Source organism: Motacilla alba, chromosome 2 (assembly GCF_015832195.1).
Source record: "Motacilla alba alba isolate MOTALB_02 chromosome 2, Motacilla_alba_V1.0_pri, whole genome shotgun sequence".
Classification (NCBI taxonomy): domain Eukaryota; kingdom Metazoa; phylum Chordata; class Aves; order Passeriformes; family Motacillidae; genus Motacilla; species Motacilla alba.
Window position 1 is genome coordinate 69708383 of NC_052017.1, and position 25368 is coordinate 69733750.

Below are 25368 nucleotides of genomic sequence, written 5' to 3' on the forward strand. Positions count from 1 at the left end.
AGTCTTTCAGTAGCACTGAAGTTGAGCCAGTAAAGATCTTAGCAGCTAAGTCCTTCTCAGACAGGATGGGCTCACATAAATTGTTGTATTTTTTATTTTTCTGACCACTATCCTTGTGTCAGAACATCTGATGCATATCAGCAAAGACCCCCAGAGATCTGCAGGGTCTCACCTCCCATTGGTTCTGAGCCAAGTTAGTCTCCTCAGTACCCTCAAAGATATGGGCCAGAGACCTCAGTTAACCCTCTGGCACTAAAATGCCTTAGAAAACATTAAAGGTCTTCCAAGGGAACTACTGAATTATTGTGACTAAAGGCTTCTCATGGGTTGTTAAGTTCAAGAATCAAAACAGAGCTCCTGTCTCTAAATTCACAATAAGCAGTGCTCCGATGTTGAAAGTATGCATATTAGAGGTTGCTGAGTGTTCTCATTTAGAGATCTCTTTCCAGTTTCTTTCAGACCTGAGGCACCAAGAGGATTTCTCAAGTAGAATGCTTCCATCTTTTGAGGATACATAATTGAATTCTGCACAGATCCTTACCACCTAGTAACATAGTCCTGATTGGGAACTATCATCATGTGGCTCAGAAGGGCAATCCAGACATTCACTTAGTTGCTTTTTTTGGTTTTTTGACTTTGTGGCCTAAGTGAATCTGCTTATTTCCATTCCTGTAATTTATTGGAAGTCAGGCGTGAACACTGACACTGTCAATGAACACACAAGCTGACACTAGAGGTATTGTACATTTGACACAGGTTTTATAGTGCTTTATTCTGAACAGTATTTAGGTAAACGAGTACTGAACATATGCAGCAGGCAGGCTTTAGATAGAAATGAAATCTGATTACCATAATCTCTTGTGGAATTTGAAGACTAGTAATTACAATGTTAATTTCAGTCAAGTTGAAGTCCTTATTTCTTTCTCATGCCTTAGACATTGAGTAACTGTAAGGAGTTTCCTTAATGCTGAATCCAGATCTAGAAATGGCAGATAATCTGTGCATAAGAAGTGTGGTACTTCCAGTATTATTCCAAGTGTGTTCTATCCTTGATTTGCATAATGGTTTTTTCCTTAGGATATATACAAGATTCCTCTTATCCCATCTTCCATGTCTGAAGGGAATGAGTCAAAAAAGGCCACACAGCAGAGTTCAACTTCCCCAGTCTGGGAACTTCATGCTGAAGAGTCTTCTGGGGACACATATTGTCCCCATGATTTTTGCCTCTGGTGTCCACAGGCCTTGGTGTGGCTGCTGTTTCACAGATGCAAATCCTGATGCCAGCCTGAACTGTTGTAGCTATGCTGCAGAACTTGTCCACTTCTTCACGGGGTGCTGGCAGGGTCCAGTAGGGCACCCTGGACCACCAGAGTTTGGCCAGGTACAGAGGAAGAGCTATCATACCACATGTCCACGTTTCCCCTTTTAGGCATTAGGAATCCAGAGAGTGTGAGTCACAAGAGAGAGAGAGGTTTCACTAGGGAGTAGGAATACAGCTCTTCCTCCTAGAGCCATTTCCAGCTCCTGAGCTATCTTAAATCAGGCTCTCACTTCATTTGGGAAAAAAAATGTCACAGAGAAACAAAATGTTCTTGTTGCTGAAGCTGGGATACTTCTCAATAAAATATGGTGTGCTCTTCACAGTGGAAATTATTCCGCTAAAGGGGAGGAAACAAACGGAGAGAAACTACTTCTGCTGCATATGTAGAGTACATTGTATTACTCAGCCAATATATGAACCTCTTAGATTTCCTTTCAACGGTAATAGTCAGGAAGAAAAGCTTTACAGGAGTGTGCACCACCACAAATGTAATGGTGCTTTTTTTGTAATGAACATGCCCCGCTTAAGGAGAACAGAATCGGCCTGAAAGAATCACGTTGCGAGTTTTGTTGTGTCTAAACAAAAAGATAAATGGATGGTCAGCTTTAAATTCATCTTTGTGTTGCAGAATCCGATATCCAGGTACCTCTCGGGAGTCGCCACCTTGTTCATTAACTTCCAAGGAGACTTTATGGATGATCTTTGACACAACAACACCTTTTGTCTCACACATCTCAGAGAAATCTGATGTGCTCTCGTTGAAGATATTTGTCATTCCCAGGCTTTCCAGAAGTGGCTTCAGGTCATAGTCACCTTCCACACTAAACTTTGGAAGAAATACATTCACTTTGGTGTTGGCCATCATGCTGGGATTCGTCCACTGCAATAATGTCTCAGGGGTCAGTGCCTTTTCCAGCTGAAAACGTAAATGAACAAAGGAAATTAGTGAGCAGCCTGAGGAAAGTGAAAGGAGAAAAAAAAAGACCATTCCTGAACTTCTCACTCCTATCAAACCTCCAAAAAATAAAGTCCACAGGCAATTTTTTTTTGTTTTTGAATTCACAGCCATAGCATTTGGGCATAACATACTCCTAGTTATATTGATTCAAGTATGATTTAATCCATAGGACAGGCCTCTGGAGCAACTCTTCTGCATGTGCATGCTCTGGCAAGCTTTTGATAAGCAATCACCTCAACAGCCATATGAAGGAACCTGAGGAAGACAGTCCCTACCCAGGTTAAACCTGGCCAACTGGCAGAGATCCAAAAGCCTTTATTCCTGACCCTACAGAGAAATGAAATTGCTGGTATTTAGGACACAAAATCCAAACCCAGAGCCTGATCTCAATCAAACATGCAGCTGTTCAAACATTTTTTTTGTTTTTAAAATGAAAAGGGAGGAGGCAGAATGTGGGGCCACAACAAATTGGTACCACGAAAGGCCTCACTTGCATTTTATGATAGGTGTGTTCTGTAATTTACTCCAACATATAAAAGCATCTTACAGTTGCAAAAACAGATTCTTCCTGCCTTTAAAATTTGTGGCCAATTGCAGCAAATTAAAAAGGAGACTTGAGTAATCATCAGTCTTTTAATCCTTAAATAACTTTACTATTAATTAATATTATTAATTACTTATTCCTTAATAAACTTTGAATAGGGGTGAAAATATGTCATAACATTTTCATAGAGAAATGACTTAAGAAATTGTTGATCTTGAAAAAATGCCTCATTATTTTTCACATTTATATGCAATTGGTAATAAAAAACAGTCCATTTGCAGGCACCTCTGCTCAAAATTAAAACTTGGAGAAGTGTAAGACCTTAGTAAAATAAATCATGGACACATGTCAATTGAAAAACAATAAGGATACCAGAAATAAGAGCACTCCTGCACTTAACACTGTTTTCTGTGCATTCCCTATCTCGAGCAAAGCCTCATGTACAACCTCTCACTGGACACAGGGAAAACGATGATGCCACAAATATGAGAGGAGGAACAGAGAAGCATAATGAGATGGTGAATTCACAGGAAAGTCACTTTGTGTTTCCTTACGCATTGCTTCTAAAAATCAGAAACCTTCCATAAACATATGGCATTATATGGGCTGTTTCCAAGGGAAGTATCATAGCAATTCTATTTTTTTCTCTCACCTTCTCCAAGCCAGTGGTCTCGTCTTCAATCTCTTTGGGCAGGAGAATGAGCATGCTTAAATGTTTGTTAAGGCATGGGAGCTCAAGGATGGCAACGTTTAAATCTTTTACATAGCCCAGGCAAAAAGTAGCTTCCAGATTCATCATCTGCACTGGTTTAGTTTCAGTCTGCAAAACACAGAGGAAACACTCTATCATTCCTTTTAATTCACAGATAAGATGGTGACAGAGGAAAGTTTGTAGGCTAGCATGGAAGGGATACATTGAGTTACCACCAGAGAATTTGTTGGCTTTCACAGGTAATGAAAGCAACAGCAAGAGTTGGCTTTTTACAGTAGGCAACTTTCCAAACAAAAGTGGAACAGAATTCTACTTAATACAATAGCAACTTATGGGGACTATGCCTTAAAAGAGCAATTTATCTAACATTGGTGGCCCTTCATGCCTTTTCACTGAGTACTACCAACTACACTGTCTACAGGGCGTTGTAATGCTAGCAAGTGTCAAGCACTGAGCACAGCTCAATATTGAAGGTCAAGCTGTTCATTCCAATAATTGATATTTTGGTTCAGGAGTTGAAACAGAATCAGAAGAAATTTCAGGCTTACCTAAATCTCTAAGTTTTTGCTTTTGAATGAAATGAAACAGAACAAAAGAAAACATTTTACTTGATAGGGAAGACTTTAAAACTGTTCTGTCCACATGAAAGTGTTCAAAATTCAAATTCAGTGGAAAAAGTGTTACTTAGGGGGAAAAAAATCTTGAGATTTCACTTTAAAATTTTAGTGTTGATTGTGTGACTTTAAAAACTTTTTTAGCTGGAACTATTGGCTGATGAGGTAATTTAGGAATATTTTCAGTGAACCTGAAACTCTGACTTTGCTTATTCATCTCTATATGTGTGTCTGTGTATATTTGGAATATAATCTCTTTATCTCACAAATGTTGTGCAGCTTTATATCTTGGCTGTAAGTTTTCTGATTACAATGCTCATCACTGGTCACAGACTCCTGAATGCACCAGCCAGAGGTGCTGCTCTCACATGGACCTCATGGCTCAGCAGGACTGACATGCAGGAGCTGCAGGCCTGAGTCTGACTGGAAAGAGGGAAACTGATGAGATGACATCTCTGGAGAGGAAACCACAGGGCCAGGCACCTAAAGGTTGTACTCAAAGAGGTGACATATCTGTACATATTTCACCAGCTCAAGAAATGCAATGTGCTTCACCTCTGCTGGTTTTTGGATGCAGCCTCTGGTAACTGCAACCTTCCAATCTCTTGGAAAAAAGCGACCCATGAGAATTTGCATCTCCCTGCAGACAACAGCTGCTTCTGACCACTTGTACTCAGCTCATGTTGTCTTAACAGACTCCCAGGACAGTCTGGGACCCTTGAAACACTGTGTAAGATCAGATAGAGTCTAAGAATGCCATGGTAACACATATTTCTCATTTCTTTTTATTGGGATTTCCTTAGCTTTAGCTCAAAGTTTGCATTTTCATGAGAGAAAACCTTTCTTTTCTTTTTTTTTTTTTTTTTTTTTTCCCCCCGGAACATACCTTGTTGACTTTAAAAGGACATTCTTTGATCTCTGCCTCTGGGAACTTCTTCATCCAGTTTGTGACAAAATAAGCTGCATTAACTAGAAGGATCTGAGTCTGGTCACTTACACTGTCCTCATTCAAAACGTTCTCCATTTTTCCTGTGAACAGATTTACAATGGTTGTTAATACAACAATACATAAACAGTACATCAATTGTTTTGAGTGAATATGGTAACATTTCACTGAACTAAACACATTTGTGTCCTGCATCTCACTGATAAAATATTTTCTTTCTAATGGAATATTACAAAAAGGAGCACTTACTTAAAATTGCAGCTTAATTTTTGATGTGGGGTTTGGGATCAAGGCGGATCTTCTAAATGACATTTTTTGTTGGTTTATGCCGCATGTGATCAAAACTACATCTCCTGCTTTTGTTCAATACCTTAAAGAAGGCACTGAGTTTTCAGTGAAATTCAACAGGTTTAAGTGAAAAAATACTTTTGAGAGCAAGACTTGAAGGGAAGTTTCAAATTAGCAGCTACTCTTTTCTAGACTGACACATGAGAATAAAATAACCAGGATAACAAAAAAATGTCGCTCTGATTACAGTCGATATCCAAATACGACTTCAAAAGAGGATGTAAATGTCATGACCCACTCTCTCTGTTTTAGACCGGTTCAAGCACTGCCCTAAATGACCCTGAATTCAGAGCACTGGGAAGGCAAGTCCTGTCTTGGAGCTGCACAGGCAGGGCCAGGTGCATCCCCGTGGGCACCTGTGCCAGCCGGGAAGGACCGGACTCGTGCCCGCTGTTTCCATACTTGCACCACACGAGGGCAACAGGCGGCAACCAACGCCAGGGCCGCCTCTGCCGGGGCTTCCACAAGGTGGCAAATGAGAGACCCACCTCTGCCTGTGGCACCCTTGCTGGCAAAAGCATCTGAGATATTAATTACCAGCCTAAAACTCAGAGTCCAACGAGTACTTCCCATTACAATGAAGCTTTTAAAGGAATTAGAGGGTTCGATGTTTTGGTTTTACATGTTGTGATGCTCCACAGCCAGGACCCGTCATTCTCCCAGCCCATCCTGCTGCAGTCAAATGTGAGCAGCTTTCCCCAAGGCTAATGCAAGGTCAATCTCACATTTCCACCTTCAGAAGTGCTGCAGCAGTGAAGTCAGTGCTGCTAATCCTCATGAATCCAAATAGTAGGCCTAGTCTTCTTTCACTATGTATCTACTCCTAAAGAGGTGTCACAAGGATAAAGACCTTTCTCCAAAGAGGCAAACAGCATTCCCGAGGTTAAGCTGTACCCACCATCAGTCAGCTCTGAAAGGGATTTGTTGATTTTTTCTCGGGTTTCCTCAGTTTTTTCTTTGAACTCCACTAATTCCAGTTCAGATGGAAAAGGTCTCTTTGTGGAGTTGACAAAGTCCTGAAAGACACAAGAAACCGGTCATTCTTAGTGAAGTGCCATTGGGTAGTTGAGAAGTGCATTATTATTTGAGAAAAGGTATTAACTGCAGGAGACAACAAGGACATACACCTGCATCCAGTGCATCACTCCCAAGGTCGTTTTCAGACCAGTGGTGCTACATCAGCAGTAAAGTAACTTTGGTATTGCAGGAGTGACCGTGTTGCCAGAGTTTACAGGATAGAACAACCCTCAGTCCAGGCCTGAGCAAGACTGAAATAGAGGCCACCAGTCTGCTCCAGGCCATCATGTCTGTCCTCACCAGGGAAAACACTTATTGCTCTGGGTCCTGGCCTTGCTGTAGCAGAGGCTGAACAGCAGGTGATCTGATCACAGCATCACTGCAGCATGCTGAGTTTTCTGAAACACCTCCCTTAGGCTGATGTTTTCCTTGCTTGGGACTCTACTCAGAGACAACTTTGGGGGGAAAAACCCAACACACACAGCATTCTCGTCATTTTTTTGCAAAGTTCATAAGTTAAAAGGCCAAACACCACCTTCTCCACTTGTGTTGCTTCAATAGTCAGGCTTCTGCCTTCTCAGGGAGATTAGGAAAACTGAAGCTTATGCAGTAATTACTTGGGTGTGTGAACTGGACATACACTTGCACCACAAATTTTTTTTGTACTCATTTTCACTCATACTTGCAATGCAAAGACTTTGATGTGGCATAGAAGTTATGTTGCATTCAAAACTAAACTTGCTACTGACCTAAAGCATATTAATGAAAGAATTAAAAGTGTTGTAAGAGTTGCACAGCTTGGGGTCAAGCAGCAGACTCATCTATCCTCCTACAAACCTTTATGGCAGCAGACAATATTATGCTGTTTATCATTTGAGTCCAGTCAACCAACAACCAAAAGTATAAAAATTAATTTTAAATAACATTGCAGTCTGACACCATAATCCATCAACATGGTGGCCAAGTAATTCATAACACCAGGGTTTTCCTGCAGTACTTACTGTGGTAGGATTGAGAGACTTGTCTACAAAGAGCCGCTTAACCATTTTCAGTGCAAAGAAAGAGCTGAGTTTGGAAACATCTGAAGTTATTGTTTGAAACCCAAAAGAAACATCTTTGACATCTTGTAAATGGAGCACCTATTAAATGAAAATGATAAAACACTAAGCATCTTTTTTTATTAGTATTGTCTAAACATTCCTAACAGCTAAGCAAAAAATGTTACTTTGTGACCAGAGCTGTTGCTTTTTGTATTTAAGCTAATGACAGAGCCTCTCACTGTTGTTACTCAAAAATCATTTATGTATTTGATATGCTCACATAAATCTAAAAACCTGATCCTAACAGAACTTTCACCAAATGCATTTCTTTCCTATGAGCAATACAAAGAAACGAATAGAGCTGTTCATGCTGCTGATGTGACTTAGTCAACTAAAGCTCCATAGTATGGAGTCACAATGTTTTTGTCAAACTTACGTTCCCACCCAAAATTCTGAAGCTTTTAAAACAGACACATGAGGGTCCCAGATAATCTCCTTTCTAGAACTGGGCTATACCTTTAAAAATGCTTGACAGATCATCAAGTTTTCTGACTGCTGTGACTAATACGTGACATCACATGACATTTCAGCAAAAACTGATCAGATAAAGATAACTGTGTTTGGTTTTGTAGACAGAGTATATCCATGGGTAGGGCTGCTGACCCACACATGGCTACCTCCCAACTCCTGGGAATGACAAGTCCAGCTCTAGGAAATACTGGGATAATGATGCCTTTGTTTGAAAATAACCCTATAAATATGAATTCAACTTTTAATGCCTACTTATTACAGGCCCTTTGATGGTGGCTATTTCATTAAAGGAAGCCTGTCCACCCTCCTCACCTGCCTCAAATTGCCTTATGAAGCACAGCAGGCACTTGGGACCTTCTTTTCCTTTTGTACATCACTACTGCTCTTTCTCCCAGAACACATCACCTCTTCACAGGCAAAATTGCTGCTCTGCCTTAGTCACCCTTCCATACCCTCCCCTGTCCTTGCTCAGTGGGAGTAGAAGCAAATAAACTCCCATCACAGCAGCAGCACAGCTGTCATAGCTAACTCCAAGTCCATCTCCTTAGAAACAACTTTTTCAACTTATTTCCTTTTCCTCCAACAGTTTTATTTCTTTGCATGTTAAGTGCAGAAAACTTCTGTGCCTGGGAACGAGGCTGGAGGAGAAAGCTACTGCAGCTTCTCTACCTGGAAGAACTTTTGGGAGAGATTATATTCCAAATATACACAGACACAAGTTTGTTGACTGGTGTTCCAGAGTACAGCCGCCGATCTGGCTCCTTTTGTATCTAGTATTTAAAACCCAAGCACAAACTCAGGGGAAGGCAGAAGCTAGAATAGACATGGAAAATAGGAGATACTACACTTAAAAGCATACCAAGCACTCCTTAGCATCTGTAGTCAGCACTTTTTAAATACCACTAGAGAAATATGAAGCACAAGTGAGCTTGTGTAACAGAGCTCCACTTGCGGAGGTGCAGGTTAACTTGTTATTATGGAATGGTTCAAAGCAAATTGCAGACACAAGTGAAAGCAAAATAAGGGCAGGGTAATATTTTTAACTTTCTCACCAGAAAGACAACGCTTGAATTTTGAAATGGTAAGGGAGCTTCAGGGTACCATTTAAATTTAAATTTTAATTTTTTTCTTAATACTGTTTGGAAAAATGTGCAGGGCTTAGAAGATCCATTCCTGAAAGTCTTCAGTGCCAGGTTGGGTAAGGTCTAGGGCAACCTGATCTAGTGGAAGATGTTCCTGCCTGTGGCAAGGAGATTTAAGGTCCCTTCCCACAGAAATCATTCCATGATTCCATGACTTTCATGGACATATTGCTGTGCAGCTCTGTGAACAGCACAAGACTCCCTGTAATCTGTGGCATAAGCAGGGGCACAGAAGGCTGTGCTCAGGGGTACTTTCAGGGAATGAGAAACTACATGGAGGAATTTCCAAAGGAGGGAAAATACATTCAAATATGTAGAGAGTCTTTCAGAGGCAGGTGATAATCAGCATACAAATGCATACTTAATTTGCATTTTATGCACCTTTAGGTAACTGCAGAAACTGTGGGGACCCTCACAGGGATTAAAAGGATCCAGCTCAATCTCTGCTTACACAGAGGCAGCAGACAAGGCTGGAGGGTTGACTCCCTGCATCACAGGGTGAGCTCCATAAACTGATTGAATCATGACTGCCATGCTGGATCATGATGCTGGAAACCCCTTGAACATCATGAGCTGCTTGAAAGGAGAAACATGGACGAAATTGTGCCCCTCCTACTTTACCCACCTCCTCTTTACAGTATTGTGGGAGAAGGGGGGAAAGTCAGTGACAGGCCTGCTACACATACTTGCTGCTGACAGCAATGGCAAAATCATTTTCAATTCTATAAAGCTTAAGCATTCTTGAATAATGAAAAAACAGCGATCTAGAAAAATGCAGTGATCAAAGACAGAGTTTCACCCTTTTGTTGTGCAGGGCCATGGAGTGTGGAACCATTCAAGAAATTTGGATGGATGATTTCAAGTCTGTCTTACAAGGCAACCAGACATCCAGGAGAATGTTAATAAGAGTTAATAAGACCCCTACAACAAGCCATATAATTTTGCAGCCACAGAACAGGTTGCCGACAGCTTACCTGTTTCATCTGCTCTGCAGTATCACCTTTCGTAGCTTTATATGCCAGAGCCAGAGACGTTGAGGTACACAGTGGGGAAAAAATAATGTTGGCTGTTTTGTCCTTCTCACATAGCTTTTTGAACATATCAACTGCAAAGGCAGTGTTTGCTAGTTGCAGAGCGTCCATTGTCATCCTGAAATGGAAAAGGGAAAAGAGAGATGACTCAGGTTGTAAATCTAGTTCCTGCTGTGGTGGGGTTGGGTCAGAGCACTGAAAGAGGCTGGCACCAGTATCTGGACTGGATATCTTGAATTTTCAGAATGAAAGAGGAGAGGAGAGGAGAGGAGAGGAGAGGAGAGGAGAGGAGAGGAGAGGAGAGGAGAGGAGAGGAGAGGAGAGGAGAGGAGAGGAGAGGAGAGGAGAGGAGAGGAGAGGAGAGGAGAGGAGAGGAGAGGTTTAGTAATAGCCATCATCTTCAAGTGACAGCGGGCAATGCCACGTGTTATGTAGAGCCAGTATTATCAGAAGCACTTGAGAAAATCTGTGTGGGTCAGGGTGACCCACACACACTGAGTCAAACTGGATCACATATGAATTTAATCTGGTTTTAATTGATACTCTTAAAATGTGCCCACTCAGAAGGTAATTCACCTATGCTCTGGGCTCTCCTGGTTCTCAGACAGGTCTTTAATGGTCTCATAACTTCTCCATCTTGCTTCATGGCTAATTGTCCATTAAACCTTTAGCTTTGGTACATGTCCCTCCTTTCAGGGTTGATTATCCCTGGCCTCGCTAGAAGTCTCCAGAAAGCTGTCAGGTCCTGTACGTTGAGATTATTTTAGAAACCTAAAGGAGGCCCTCTAAAAATACTGCTGTGTGCCCACCCATCACTGTTTTAACTCAAAGGTTTCCCTAGCCACTCTCAGTACCTGCAGTTGCCACAAGGCTATTACATGACCATGTTACATGTTACATGTTACATGACCTGTGCAGTCAGGAAAGGCAAGGCACAGTTGCTGCTGTCCATGCTCTGGGAAAGCCAGAGACTATTCCCATCTTCCGGGCTGCTTTCACATACCCAGAGTTGCACTTTTGTATAAGCACATTTCTGTACATTTAAGCCAAGAAGGGTGAACCCCAGAATTTCAGTCAATAGCACAATTCTGGCTAGCACAATTCTGGCCAGCAATCACGCAGAAGATGACCCCTTTGGCATGGTGAATTTGACAGTACCATGCCCCCAATACCACATATCCTTAAAAAATGGAAACTGTTAAAACAGGTGCTAAATGGCTCCATCAAAGCTATTGACAGAGACAGAAAGGAAATGGAAGTTTTTGCATGTGTTATGCTGCCCAAATGTAGCTGAACATCTGACACCATTGTACAGAAACACTCTAGAGCAGCTGTGGTACTTGACAGTAGTAATGACTTCCAAATAATTTGTGGTAGTTATAAATTTTTATAACTTTTTTTTTTTTTTTTGTGGGAGTAACAGAATGGGCACGTAATTTGCCTGCAACACGGTAGAGAAAGAACTTTGATTTACTTGTAAGACCTGTTTGACTACAGAAGGCCTTTCACAAAATAAATGTCTTTATTTTTATTTTAATTAACTTATACATGTTCTTGGATCTTTTAGGGAGGGCAATTGTTTTACTTGACAACTAGTTTGTTTTGGGCTAAAACATGCAGCATAAAAGGTTAGTGAAATGCACAGCATTTAATCAAATTTTTAAAAAGCTACAGTAGCATTAAACCAAGGCTTTTTAAGTCAGAGTTTGAAAAGCACACCTAACCAGCCCTGCACTCTTGCAAAATGTTCAGACTGTTGGTGTTAGCAACAAACTGTTTGCTGACAAATCCCCTCCCACTGGGGGAAGAAAAAAAAAACCAAACAAGAAAAAGAATTTGTGTTGAAGACGGCAAACATTGAACATATTTCACTGGAGAAACTTATCCCCACATGAAAATACAGAGGAGTGTGCTTTGCAACATCCTGAGAGTTTGTCAGACTTGGAATTCGGAATGGGTCTGACTGGACTTGTCTCCCTCTTCCAGTACTCAGGCAGTCTCTGGCAGCTGCTTGGTAAAGAGGAATTTTCCATGAGAGATTCTATTTTACAGCATCAGCAGGCATGGAGCTGATGTCACAACGAGGTTCAGGAAACATCTCAGAGATCTCATGGGTGTAAAGAGAAGACCAAGCGCCAGCCTAGCACTGCAACCACCCACCTTGCTTACGCAGACACAATTTCTCAGGCATGAAAGCAACTAATTACCAGAAAAGTCAAACCTGCCAGCAACCATGGGCTCAGCACACACCTAAAGCAGAGAGAGCTTTAGGCAGGACAGTGGCAAAAGACAGAACAAGTTCGAAGGACTGAGAGTGCTGATGAGGGAGTAACTTGGAACAACGGGGCAAAGAGGCAAACATAAAATCATTCCTTTAAATGCCTCCTTGCAATTGCTCATCACAAATGCGCTCTTTTGTGCCTGTGCATGTCTTAAATAAATTCCCCTGCATAGGCTACCTACCTCATCTTTGCTATTAACTGAAACATTCTCACACTAACACACAATGCACTCCTATACTGTGTCTGTCAGCTTCTCAACCTCTCTCTCTCTGCCCCACCCCACTCCACCCCCCAAAACTGAAGATTTGGGGCAAGTACTAACTTCACAGGTATTTCTTACTGAGGAACTGGTGGAAAATTACCCAGAGAACCAAGAATGCGTCATTCAGTAAACATCTACCACCCTCAAAAAGACAAGTAATACAAAAAAATCTCATGAGTCATGCAGTACACCTGATAAACATTCAATTTGGAGTTTAATTTAATTTTAATGGAGTATATTATTTAGTATTAGCTGGCATGATATTGTTCTATTCAGGCCTCTAGATCTTCCTTACAGGGTCAAAATCAATATGACATCATACCCAATTAATATACCCCTTGTTCCTTTCTGGCTTAATGTTGACTTTGAGATGTAGATGCACTACCTGTGTTTCACTTCCTTAGGTTGCAAGACATTCAGAGTAAGAAAATAAAACAGGAAATTTTACATAATTGAATTAAATTCTTCCTTATGCCAGTTAAAAGCTGTACCATAGCTTAAAAACTCATCTGGACTCATGAGTAACTCATACTATTCATGCTGGATCATTTATTATAAAGTTTTCATGTTTCTTTTCAGTGAGAAAAACAGGAGTTACTTCATGGTGAACCTTTTATGTACCTTTGTTCATCCAGTAACTGCTGATACTCTCAAAGCTTCTTTGGAGGAGAGTGAAATTGTTTCTGGTAGTGGCAAAGCTCTCCCTTCTAATTTCTTACTTTCAATGCTACTATTGAAATAAGGACCATTCAGGGCATTTTGTTGGGGAAAAAAGCTCAATTGCACCCTTGACCTTGAATCATTGGCTGGATAGCAAAGAATAATCTCTATTCCACCATCTTTTTCAACTGGTCAGCCTGGTTTTTATTCTCCATTTATTAATGACTATTGTATTATATTACATTATATTATATTTAAGAGCTTACAACATTCATATTACTGAAAAGAATTTATAGTATTAAATATTAAAAAATCTTAAATCTCTTTAAAGCCTTGAGCACCCCAAGCCTTGCAAGTCCAGTAAAGCCAGTTCCAGCAAGGTGAGAAGGGCTGAGGCTCCTAGTGAGAGGAAAGCCCATTAGCTGCCCATTAACAGTCTCAGAAATCAGACATAGCTCCTGAGTCAGTAATGACAGGGAACCCCCAAACAGGGAGGAGTCAAAAAACTGAAAATGAAATTTTACAAAGGCCTTCTGCATGGATTCTTATTGGGTCCCTCCTTTCCCAGGAAAGCAGACTATCAGCATTTCCAGAAAGGCCAGCAGCACTGGGGCATCTTCTAAGCCCTTGGAGCTTGCGATCCACCCAACGTTATTTAAAACTGTGACTGTCACAGCATGAAAGAAACATTTTCAGATACAGAAGGGAGCTGTAAGGCTACAGAACCAGTTCAGAAAAACCTGATTTAAACTTGTTTATTGGTATAAGACACCATTTTTGCAACTACAACAACCCCCACTCAAAAAAAAAAAAAAAAAAAAAAAAACAAAAAAAGAACAGGGAGACTTTTTTAACCATCCGCTTACTAAGGGAAAATCTAAATATAACTTATATTCAAAAATATAATCACATAAATAGCAACATCTGTGTGCAAATGTCTGACAAGCCAAGTTAGTTGCATGGCAGGAATAATCCAATACAGCAGAACCAAGTATTTATTTTATTCTTCTCTTGGTTAAGCAGTCTTTCCAGGAGAAGACACCTGTAGCAGATAAAGCATAGACAGTGCTGGCTATCCAGTCCTGGGGGATATATTTGGTTTATATCTCAGGAGCTGTGAGTGCCAGTGCTGTAGTCTCTCCAGTCCAAACAAAATTCCAAGAGGATGCATTATATAAAACAACCCACATGCAAATTTCACAAGTGAGCCATTAATATTGAAAGTAAAGTAGATCAAGAGTTTAACATGACCCTACTTCAGCTCTTACTCAGCATACAGGGTACAAAGGAAATAAAAGATTTATCTGAGCCTTTTCTTCTTCTACAGAAATGACAACTCTCCACCTGGCAAATTACCTGGATAAAAACCAAGGACAAAATTTTGTCTGAAAAGACATCGAGGAGTGCAAGATAGCAGACTGATGTGGGACCAGAGTGTCTCATATGGTTGAGGAAAAAGCACTGTCAGCAACAGAGCGGGGAAAGTCACTCCAGGAAAGAAAGAAACAGAAACAAGGCACTGCAATATGCTTTGTTGTACTTCAATAGCCAATGAACTGTTCAAACTAAATGGTCACACTGAAAGTAAATTTGTAATTACTAGGCCTAAGCTCCTGTCCTTCACTTTAAACAAGTGCAGATTAGTCACTTGGTTAATAACTCGGAGCAAACAGAGCAGAGTGTACACACCTCTTCAGAAAACCAGGGGAATATTCCTTTCTAGCAGGGAGCTTACAAACCAACCTAAATCCTACTTTGGCATATGGAGGATTTTCATGGCATCATACACAACCTGCTTTTTCTAATATGGGAATAGCCATTTGCAATAAACCACCATATTTTAATAATTCCTAATGCCCTTGCTGTCTCACCTGCCAGATCTTATTCATGGCTTCCAATGAATCTTTCCAAAAAGAAAGAAACCTAGCATAGCAATTGCAGCAGTTTTGAAATTACACCAAAACAGTGTTGTTTGGGAAGGCAAAAAAGCTTCTTTGATTCCACATGTACATTTTTGGCACAAATTTCCTTATCCCACTCCCTCCATGCAATTACGTTTCACAGCCAAGATTTGTTAACTATTAGCTCAGCATAAATTAAAGTATCAGAGAAAGAAAAAAAGCTGTACTTACTTTGCAAGGCTATAATCCTGGTAAACGAATCAATGAAGTGAGCACAGCACGAAGAACCAGCTGCCCGTGCTGAAACCTTGCTGAGCAGAAGACTCTGTTACCTGCCTACTCATTGACACCACTCCCACTTTCCCAGCCTCAATTTGTGCACACACACACTCCCTCTCACTCTCGCTTTTTTTTCCCCTCCCTTAATCATTCTTCGCGGCAACTCCTACATTGGAGGAGCAAAATGATTCACACCAGAGTTGTCTTTGCCTGCCCAGCCGCTGAAGACAACAACAAGCTCTGGCAGGAAAGAGCAGCCCTGTGTGTTGCCTTCAGCAAGCGCAGTACAAAAGGCAGCAGACAAGAACCAACGAAGGAGCGAATGCAGGAGTTGATGAGCAATTTAAAGATCTTCTCAGCAAAACCAGCACTCCAAGAAACTCCAGTTGGGATTACCACTATTTGCAGAAAAATTGCAATCGTGAAAAAGAGACCCAGAAGAAAACCAAAACACTTAGAAGTGTGTGGCTAGGCACTTTGTATCTGTATATGCATTAAGACAGGATCTTAACTCTGCCCACGAGGCATATGTGTGTGTTTGGCTGCCTAAAAAGCCCAAGGTCAAACTGGAGTTAATGCTCAAGGGAAAACATCTTATTGCTGCAAAGCAAAGCTCCGTCCCATAAGCAGGCAGGTCTTCTGCAGGGGAGCAGCCTTCTCTGCTGCCAGCTGTCCCCAGAGGTGGTAGGGGAACAAAAAATCCCACCCCTTCCCTTCCAGAACGGACACCACTAGGTTCGTGTAAATACAGCCCACATTAGTACTGATGAACATGACAGGGTGGAAAAAGAAAGGGCCAGGGAGAGGTGCTGGTGCAACCCACCAGGTGTATTTTCTGTAATTTGAAATACATATGCTGCCCTTACCAAGTCCTGCCCCTGCTCCACACAATTCCCTGACTGGGCTGCCAAGCTGTCTGCAGTGGACAACACCAGCAAGTACCCCCGGGGAGGCCATGGCTGCCCCTCAGTGCCCATCAGGAAATGGCCCCACACCACAGGCACAGCTCGAGTTCACACCTCAGTAACCCCAGGAGGCCCTGCATATTTTTAGACTACAAAAAGCATAAGCAAGATAATTGAATCTGCTTTCAGGTTTGAAGTGCTGGTGTGCCCAGCTGCCCAAATGAAAGGGGTAGGACACCAAAGGATGCATTTTCACCTTGGTGACAGTGGGAATTGGGGAGATGGTATCTCCTTCTGGAACAACATGTTTCTATGTTGCTTTGAGCATAAATCAGGCCACACCACAGCATCCTGATTGGGTCCTACCCACGTTTCCTTCCAAGAGGCTCCTAAGCTCTTATTACCCAAATATTTTTTTTTTTTTTCTGTGATGAAGATGGAGTTCACCTTCCATCACTGCCAGACAGCAAATTTAATATTCATATCCTTTTCCATAACTGAATTCATAACAAAGACAGGGTGTGGATATGTTTAGGCAATTAAAATAAGATACAAGCCAGCTGGCTAAACTGTGCCATCTGGGACGTCGTTGTTATGTATCTAATTAAGCTTTCTGTAACAGAAATGTTTATGAAAATACACAATAATTTTGGCTGCCAGACTCTTCTCAGATGTCTGCAGGTAATCTAAAGCCAAGTGTTGACATCTCTGCAGAAGCAAGCCTTTTTTCAGACCCAGGTCCAACAAGTATAGTCACTGTGAAATGGCTCAGGAGCTCCTGGATAAGCTGAAAGGAGGTGGACAACAGGCAGACTGCCTTCAAAGAGACAGCACAACTCACCAGATCCATTTCCTTCTTACTGATAGGCAGGAAATACAGATATAAGTATGTGCCTCAAAGGGCTGGACAGTGGAAAAGGGAAAGGGCTCTGCATTGCCAAGATGGAGGTGTGTAAACATCACTTACACTTCACAGGGTAACTGCTCTGCGATGGCAGAGATCTGGCACCACGTAGCAGTACAGAATCCTTCAGTCTGACCTAGTTAGTGCTGAGAAATTAATTAATTCTGATCATGGTGCCATGAAACTAGTAATTACTGCTGCAATTGTTATGCTTCAAGTGAAGAAGTACACCGGCTCTGGTGTGAGTGACTCACGGGGCAGTTTTGCTTCCCCTAAGAATGGACAGTTTGGGCTCACTTGCTCTTGGAGGCGGTGTTAAAATTACTATAGTGACTTCCTGCTAGCTACTTATTCAGATTTATGGGAATTGCTGGTATATAACTGGGTGCTAGTTACAGCCCGACAAGAAAGATGTGTAAAAGCAGAAGATGCTAACTTGAAGAGTAAGAAGATGCTGAATCTCAGGTAGTTGAAGTTTGCACAGTACAAAAGTGAAGCAGTTGTCCCTGTGTCTGCATACACTCTTCCTCAGTCTGACTGAATAACAACCACATGTATCAGCATCCCCATGTCTTTCATTTACCTTTCACTAAATTAGTTCTGTTCAGTTTAATCTCAAAGTATTTTCAATTCCCACCTATTATGATTTATTTTTCTACCACCACAATAAAAAAATAGAACCAATAACAGGATTTTTCGTTATGAAAAAATAAAAATTATTTTTAAGCCCCCTGTGAATTGGACATCTCCTATCAAAAAATAGGTTAAAAGAATAAGGTAGAAACAATGGGCATGTGACATGGAACACTTTGAATCTTAGTGCGAAGCCTTTAGCACAGCCAAGTTACAGTCTACTGGCAAAGTAATAAAGGAGCTACTGTCCTCTTCCAGGTCTCAAGGAAAAGTCCAAAGTGTTGCTGGATGCTAGGATCCAGCAGTTACATTTGTGTGCCTGCATCTCTGAACTGGCATGCCAGACACACTTCATTGCAGAAGGGATGCAACCCACCAGGTGACTCTCCTGTTACTCAGCCTGCTCTCAGTCCTCACTCCCCTGGCTCTCCCTGCCACTCCCTCCTAGGAACACTGTTCCTACATGCTGCTGGAAAGGAAAAAAACACAGCTGCCTTCTTCCCACTCTTGCTGCTGGGAGGGAAAACTCTTGCTGCTCAATACAGCATGAAGAACTATTTCAATTACTTCAGAGGCTCAAAGCATCCACTGTAGTCTTTATCTTTCCTTCCCCCAATCACTAGCTCTTAGTGCATGTCTGATTGCAATTAATGCCCACATATTTAGAAGACCACATGGGGAATCAGTGACAAGTGGGACTGAATAATGAATAGACTAAAACTGGTGCACTCTTCCTATGCTTTCAGTCAAGAAAGACCTTCTAATCGAATTACAGCTTTCACAATAAGCTTTGGATCTTGCAAGGAAACCAGTGATAGGAGGTTATTTGTACACTTTTGTTTTGATTTAGTGGCCTACAGCTTTATTACAATTAGAAATATTCAAAGGGTGAGAAAGACTGCAGTAAACTGTAAACAAGTACACACAGCAGAGCTTTTCACAGTTTTCACATAGCATGGGTCTATATTACTATTCAATAACAGGAATAAGCCATAGCCAAAGTATTTTTCATTTCATAAGAAATGTGGGTAAAAGATCACATAGACCACAAGCTAATTTGAAATTAAAATAACATTATAATAACAAAGCATTACTCTATGTTTCCATTGAGAGAGACATAAACTGAACAGCAACAAACAGCCTATTTTTTTTTCCCTCCCAAGGCATCTTCACCAATACGTGTAAAGGATGGTGTCACATAGCTACACACTGAACCAACACATATGGTAGCAAAACAGTTTTCTTCAGACATCTCTGATGATGTAGAAGTATTACTCACCAGTGGTTACTTCTAATAACAGACAGGAAATTAATTTCTCATACTTCAATGTTTTCACTTTTGTGTTGGGTTTTTTGGGTATTTTTTTGTTTTGTTTTGTTTTGTTGTTTGTTTTTTTTTTGTGAGACTCTTCTGAACTCTTCTGAACGGGTATATGTTTCATTGGGGGAAAAAAAATGGAAACAGGCAATCAAACAGCTGACAGATTTCAGTGAGAACAAAGCCTTTAATTTGCTCGGTAGGAACTTAATGATTCTGTGTGCTGAGATAAGGTTGTTGAAGATTTGACTAATTTTCCCTAAAGGTGTTGCTTCCAACACTTAGTACCAGGCATAATGCTTAGTGTAAATCAACTTAATAAAAACACAGATTTGACTGACTACTTGGAATAGCCTCGCAATATAACTAGGAAATTGAAACACAGGGGGAAATTAATATATGCAAACCAGACTAAAAACTCTGACACATTACTCTGAAACTGTACGAAGATCAACTGCCGTGAAACAAAAGCAGAGACAATGCTTTGGATTAATTACTTCTCACCAAACACCTGTGATCCACTCCTTACATGAAAAAAAGTCAACTTTGAACCCATCCCTGTGTGCACTGCTGGTTCAGGGTGCCATCTCATGGGGACAAACATAATAGTCCTTTTCCTTTGTCACCAGTGCCTATTGTTACTGCATCACCTTCCTTTGCCAGGCTGAATCTGTGATTCAAAATCACCTGCCCTATTTTTGTCCCAGAAAAAATGCAAACGCACTCACATTTGTTATGTTTTCTCAGTATTTTTTTTCAATTTAGTGACATTTTCAACTGTTTGAAGTGTCACTCTCTAGTATTGTTTAGATGAAATCACTTAACCACAGGAGTGCTGCTATTAGGAATGCTTTCCCTACATATCCACAATTTCTTGTGCTTGATTACGGATTTGTGGAAAACCTCACTAGTGAATTATTGGCAGCATAATAATCCATCAGTAAATTCCAAACTGAGCATACGAGCAATTTTAGAATTATCTGCCTTCAAACAGCAAAATAAAATCCGTATGTGGATAAGATTGCTCTTGTCTATGTGGAAACTCTAGAGAGGGAGGAGATCACATTGACATAAGGTAAATTAGCTGAAGTATCCTTCCCTAAAGAAATAAAGGGACCAAGCAGCTCCCTCCCTCAGACACCAAACCAGTTTTAACTCAAGATTCAGCAGATTCTGGAAGGGATTACATGACCTTCATTGCTCACCCTAGAAGACCTGACTCTGACACAGTTTCTCTTTGAGCTCTGTGTTTTTTGTTCTACTCCCTTAGGTGCCTCCTTATCAGTATAGAGGAAGGGGGAATGAGACTTAGGGAATTTTCCCCCCCTTTTTTATCATCCATTGTCATCTGTAGATGAGTCACTTTCTTCTGTAATCCAAGTAGTTAACTCTGTGTGATTAATCTTGGTGAAGGCACATATTTTCCCAGGCTTGCTTAGTGCCTGTTCGCAGTCTGAATTTATGCACATTAAAGGAAAATAAAAGCTTAGAATTAATATTTGCTGAATATTTCATCGGAAATGGGCGTGACTTCACAGGCTAAATTTACTCCTCTTTTGTGTTTTTAGGGTAGGACAAAGGTCTTTGTTTATCCCAACATGCAGCTGAGACAAGGGGTGAACATGTTAATTCTTGCTTCTCCAGGTGAAAGGCAACCAAACCACTGTGTGGATTCTTATGCACAATCTGGAGAAACACACCCTGCACATTGTCTGTGCGACCAGTAGATTACAGAAGTTACACCTGCAAGCCTATCTTGACTCCCGGTTTTAAAATTCACAAATAACAGTCCAAAACTCCAGCTAATGCAAAATGCAAAGCTAGTGCCCCTGAAAGTGAGACAGCTATTCCCACAGTCAGTTGATTCAGCTCCTATGACCACTGACCTAGGACTGCAAGACTTGCACTACAAAACATGAAGAAAAGAATATTTTATTAGCCCATGATAGGAAAAGTATAAAAATGCTGTAAATTGTGAGACTCGGTTATATTTTACAAAAGAAAGTTCTAGGACTTGATAATAGACTTCCTCCATCTTACTTTCCCACTTACATTTACCCAGGCAATAGGTAGTCCACTGAAAACTAGTTTTCCTCAATCCTTCTGAGATCTAATGGTCCCACTAAGCTCTATGGGAAAACTTCAGAGGATACTGCATGTATATTACAAGCTAATAAACTTACTAGCACAATAACATTTACATTTATATAACAGGAGTAGGGCATTAAATTTCACAACACAAAAATGTAATAAGGAAAGATGTAATTACTTGTGGTAATGCAAATACTTACCTATTTGTCTATCTAAGGCCAACATTCAAAGTCCACTACAAATGTGGCTACTGACTTTAGTGGGTTTTGGGTAAAAAAAGGTCAACAGACTTCCTAGAGACAATTGTATTGAAAGGTGTGGAAGCACTGTACATGTGGAAGCACTATAGACAGGTTATGGTAGAATAATAGCCTGGTTCCAAGAGCTTCCTGCTTAAAATGAAAATGATTCTGCTAAGAGTGGCTTGGATCAAGAGAAAGTTAAATGACCTCTCTATCCAGTTTTTGCTCCTTTCCATACTTAATTAAAAGGCTTAGGGATTAATAAACAGGGATCCAGTAGGGAAATTCTAGCCCAGGAATCTCATGCAGACTACACTGCAGTAGCTCACAGCTAGTCTAGTCCCAGACCAGCTCTCTTTCTTCCCTTTATCACCTTAATCATTCAGACCACAAGCCACTCAGTTATGTTGGAAACACTGCTCTCTACAGTCACATAGGCAAAAGCCACTTTGAATTTAGCATGAAAATTAAGTCTGGAAGCATCAGAGACAGCCCATCAGTCTTAAAACTCACACAGATGAATCTCTGTTTTGCAACAGCCAAGTTCAGCTATTCTGCTGTATTTTGGAATGGCAAAAGTTATTCCTCTGTCATCTGTTTAGAGGAGGCTGGTAATACTTTAAAAAGGACCCACTGGAGCAGAACTGCTTTTATGCTTCTCCCTGCCTAACACAATTCAGATTTCTGGTACTCTGGCAACAGTAAACTCCATAGACTTTCTATTGCATAGGAGATTCATTGAAAGAAAATCTGGGTCAACTCACAGATTTGTGTCTTTTTTAAGACAGTGAGACACATGCTGTGACAACCAGCTGGCTTGAACTCTTTCATAACACAGGTTGTAGAAACTGATCTACCAATTTTATGAGACCCATGGTTTCTCTTTGGGTTACAGCATGTATTTTTGAAAAATCTGGCAGTGATCAAAACAGACCCCCAGCTGATGAGAGCATCTAGAATATCCTTAGGAGTTGTTCCAATTATTCTACAGGTCATCAAAATTTTAAATGAAGGCAGTATGAAGCAATATAAAGTGCACAGTCCAAACGTGAACATTTCTAAACTCAAAGAAACATTGGCTGGGGAACACTTTTTAAACTTTTAACAATAAAATCTCTGGGTGAATAGGGCTATATAAGGCTGTTAAGTCCTGTGACTACGAAAACGTTTCAGAAAGAAATGCTGCTGCACCAAACTCAACAATGCATAGCACAAAATCCCTGAACTCATATATGTGTAAAAGAGCTGGCAGATTCCAGCTGGCAAGATTGTGTATTTTAAATAAAAATGAGTCAACCAATACAGCCCTGAGGCCACATCTGCTCAACTGTACAAAAAGCCATCATCGAAGAGATTTTATTCCGTTCAATCTCAAAAAGTTATCAAGACCTAACAAATGAAATGATATGCAGAAAAGACCTAGGTGAAATGTTTGCCCTTGATCTCTCTACAGAATGCCCATGAGAGTCCCTGTCTGCTGAGTTCAAGACGAGAAAAACCTCAGAAATCTCCAGACTTATGCTCATAGAGGGCAAATATTGCCCTTGAAAATAACACATGAAAAGTTAAGAAAAATACTATTTCAGATTTCATTTTTATTCATGACAATTTCTGCTGTACTCATGTAACAGTAGGAAAAAAGTCCTGAAATTTACTATGCTAAATGTCATTCAAAAACACCGTAGTAGCAGTGGACTGTATATTTCACAGCTTGAGAAAACAAGCAACATTTTTATTTCTATACTCTGACAAAAGATCAAATTAACAACTTCAAAATGTGCCCTGAGTTATACCTGCAATCATTGCCATAGGCTATTTTCATACTGTGCTGGATTAATCTCAATATGAACTATAGGAATATACATCCTAAGTCATTCCATTGCCTGGAATAAACTAACTTAGTCCAGGAAACAACACATTTTGTATATACGCACACCTGATTTGAAATCAGTGTGCCTTCAAGGATTTACATATTTTGAATTTCCAAGTTTAAAAACTAAACCAGAAGTAGAGTGAAAATTAACATAACTAAGAAATATGAAGTGTATAGCTCAAAAGTGACAAATTTAAGTTTTCTTTTCCAGGTAGGTACAACCACACCCATTACTGTACAATGGCAGGAAATATTGTCACCATCCACCTCAGACCCAAAAGATTGGGTGGAGTTGGACGACCACGAACTCCTCAAAAACCAGGGCTTCAAGTCTTGCCCCAAAGCTCATTCTTGTCTCAAATGCCATAAAAGTAACATGGCTTTATTTTGTTGTTAGTCTTTCTGGTCCTGAATACAGCTTTAATTCTTTCCCTCCTAGACTCCATAGCTACACAACACCCTCTCTGCACCCAGAGCACTGAGTGCTTTAGGAATAAGAGCTCTTAGGACACAGCTCTCCTCCATAAGGCTGCTGTGGTTTCAGTGCTCTTGAAAGGGGTTATGTATGGCAGCCATCCACCTGGGAATACCACAGCAGCAGGACTCCCACAGGCCAGGCACTACCTAACAGGTAGAAAGGTTCCCAAAGACATCTGGTGGCTTGAAGTGCTCCTGCTTTTCAGTCCAGCATGGTTCAAGGTAGGGACGCAGCTGTACCAGGAGTGCATTGCAGGTCCTGTCCCAAGTGCATGAGCTCATTATGTGTACACCAAACTGGATTGAGGTGCTGCAAAGGAATTTGGACAACCTAAATTTTATTTGCTAGTGTTGCTACTGACAGCCTTTGTTACCTAGGTCAGATTGATCTGACCAGATTCAGCATCATTTCATCAGCTAGACAAATACAAAAAAAACAGAGGCTATATTTTCCTGCCTTCTCTATCTTGTCTGTCTGCACTGTAAAGGTCTCTAAGGCAGTGACTTCCCTTACCTGCATGGCTCTCACGTCATTTAGCTGATGCCAATCTCACTCTGATGGTAACATGAGTCATCCCTAGCCATCCCTCAGCTGCCACGGCAGAGGAGAATCATAGACACGACACCTGGCTGTGCTGTAGGCATGACTTGTTTTATTGATGTATCCATCTACTCTTGGCCCAAGGTATCCAGGCAACATGCAGTGTGCACCCCTTCCCTCCAAACAAAGGCATGGCAGCAGGAAGCATTCTCCACAACAGCTTACTCAGCCTTAGGAAACACAGATCATCAGTGCCTGTGCCACGTAATGCCATAGCAGTGTAAGCAATAATGCCCCAGGCAGTTATGGGATGGACTTAGATGAGGCCAGTAGGTACCCATATTAACACCTTTAATACGTTTTATTTTCATTACACTTGGTTGTACACAATCATTCTTAGAATATGGTAACACAGGAACTTCAGCAGTGGGAAGTATTAGATAATGCAGCTGTACTTGTCCCTCAAATTGAAGTAATGCCCTTAACATGACACTTCATTACCTTCTCAAGAAATAATCTTGATGTCATTACTCAGCATTCATCTAGTCTTTCCTCAGGCAAAACTAGCTGCGAAGTCAAATTATAGCAGGAATATTGTATGAGTAAGACTTAAGTAAGGAGTGCAAGATTTAGGCTGTCATCTGTAAATGACAGAGGTGCCTTTTCTGATTTACTTTCTTTAATCACATTTGCAGAAACCAGTCATTTTTTTCCGGAATTCCTTCTGGAAGCCAGTTCAGTGTGACTGGAGAGGCATACTTACACTCTTGTGAGGTACATATTATTTTAGACCTCA

At 40.8% G+C, this 25368-nt stretch overlaps 1 protein-coding gene across 1 annotated transcript; it reads right to left on the reverse strand.

Moving 5' to 3' along the window:
* Positions 1-290: 290 nt before the first annotated feature.
* Positions 291-15696, reverse strand: SERPINB5 (serpin family B member 5). Its single transcript, XM_038128009.1, has 7 exons — positions 15541-15696; positions 10148-10322; positions 7462-7599; positions 6342-6459; positions 5036-5178; positions 3476-3643; positions 291-2237 (listed from the first exon to the last, which is right to left on the reverse strand). Exons 2-7 carry the CDS (start codon positions 10319-10321, stop codon positions 1845-1847), a joined length of 1134 nt encoding a protein of 377 aa, XP_037983937.1. The 5' UTR covers position 10322; positions 15541-15696; the 3' UTR covers positions 291-1844.
* Between the last annotated feature and the right edge of the window lie 9672 nt (positions 15697-25368).

What these genes read in the sequence shown, in the direction of transcription:
- SERPINB5 (XM_038128009.1), bottom strand. Translation starts at nt 10,321, where the DNA reads ATGACAATGGACGCTCTGCAACTAGCAAACACTGCCTTTGCAGTTGAT. An exon ending in AGTCTCTCAATCCTACCACA is followed by an intron (nt 6,460 to 7,461) that starts GTAAGTACTGCA and finishes TGTGTCTTTCAG; the next exon opens with GACTTTGTCAACTCCACAAA. An exon ending in GTCCTTTTAAAGTCAACAAG is followed by an intron (nt 3,644 to 5,035) that starts GTATGTTCCGGG and finishes TGTGTTTTGCAG; the next exon opens with ACTGAAACTAAACCAGTGCA.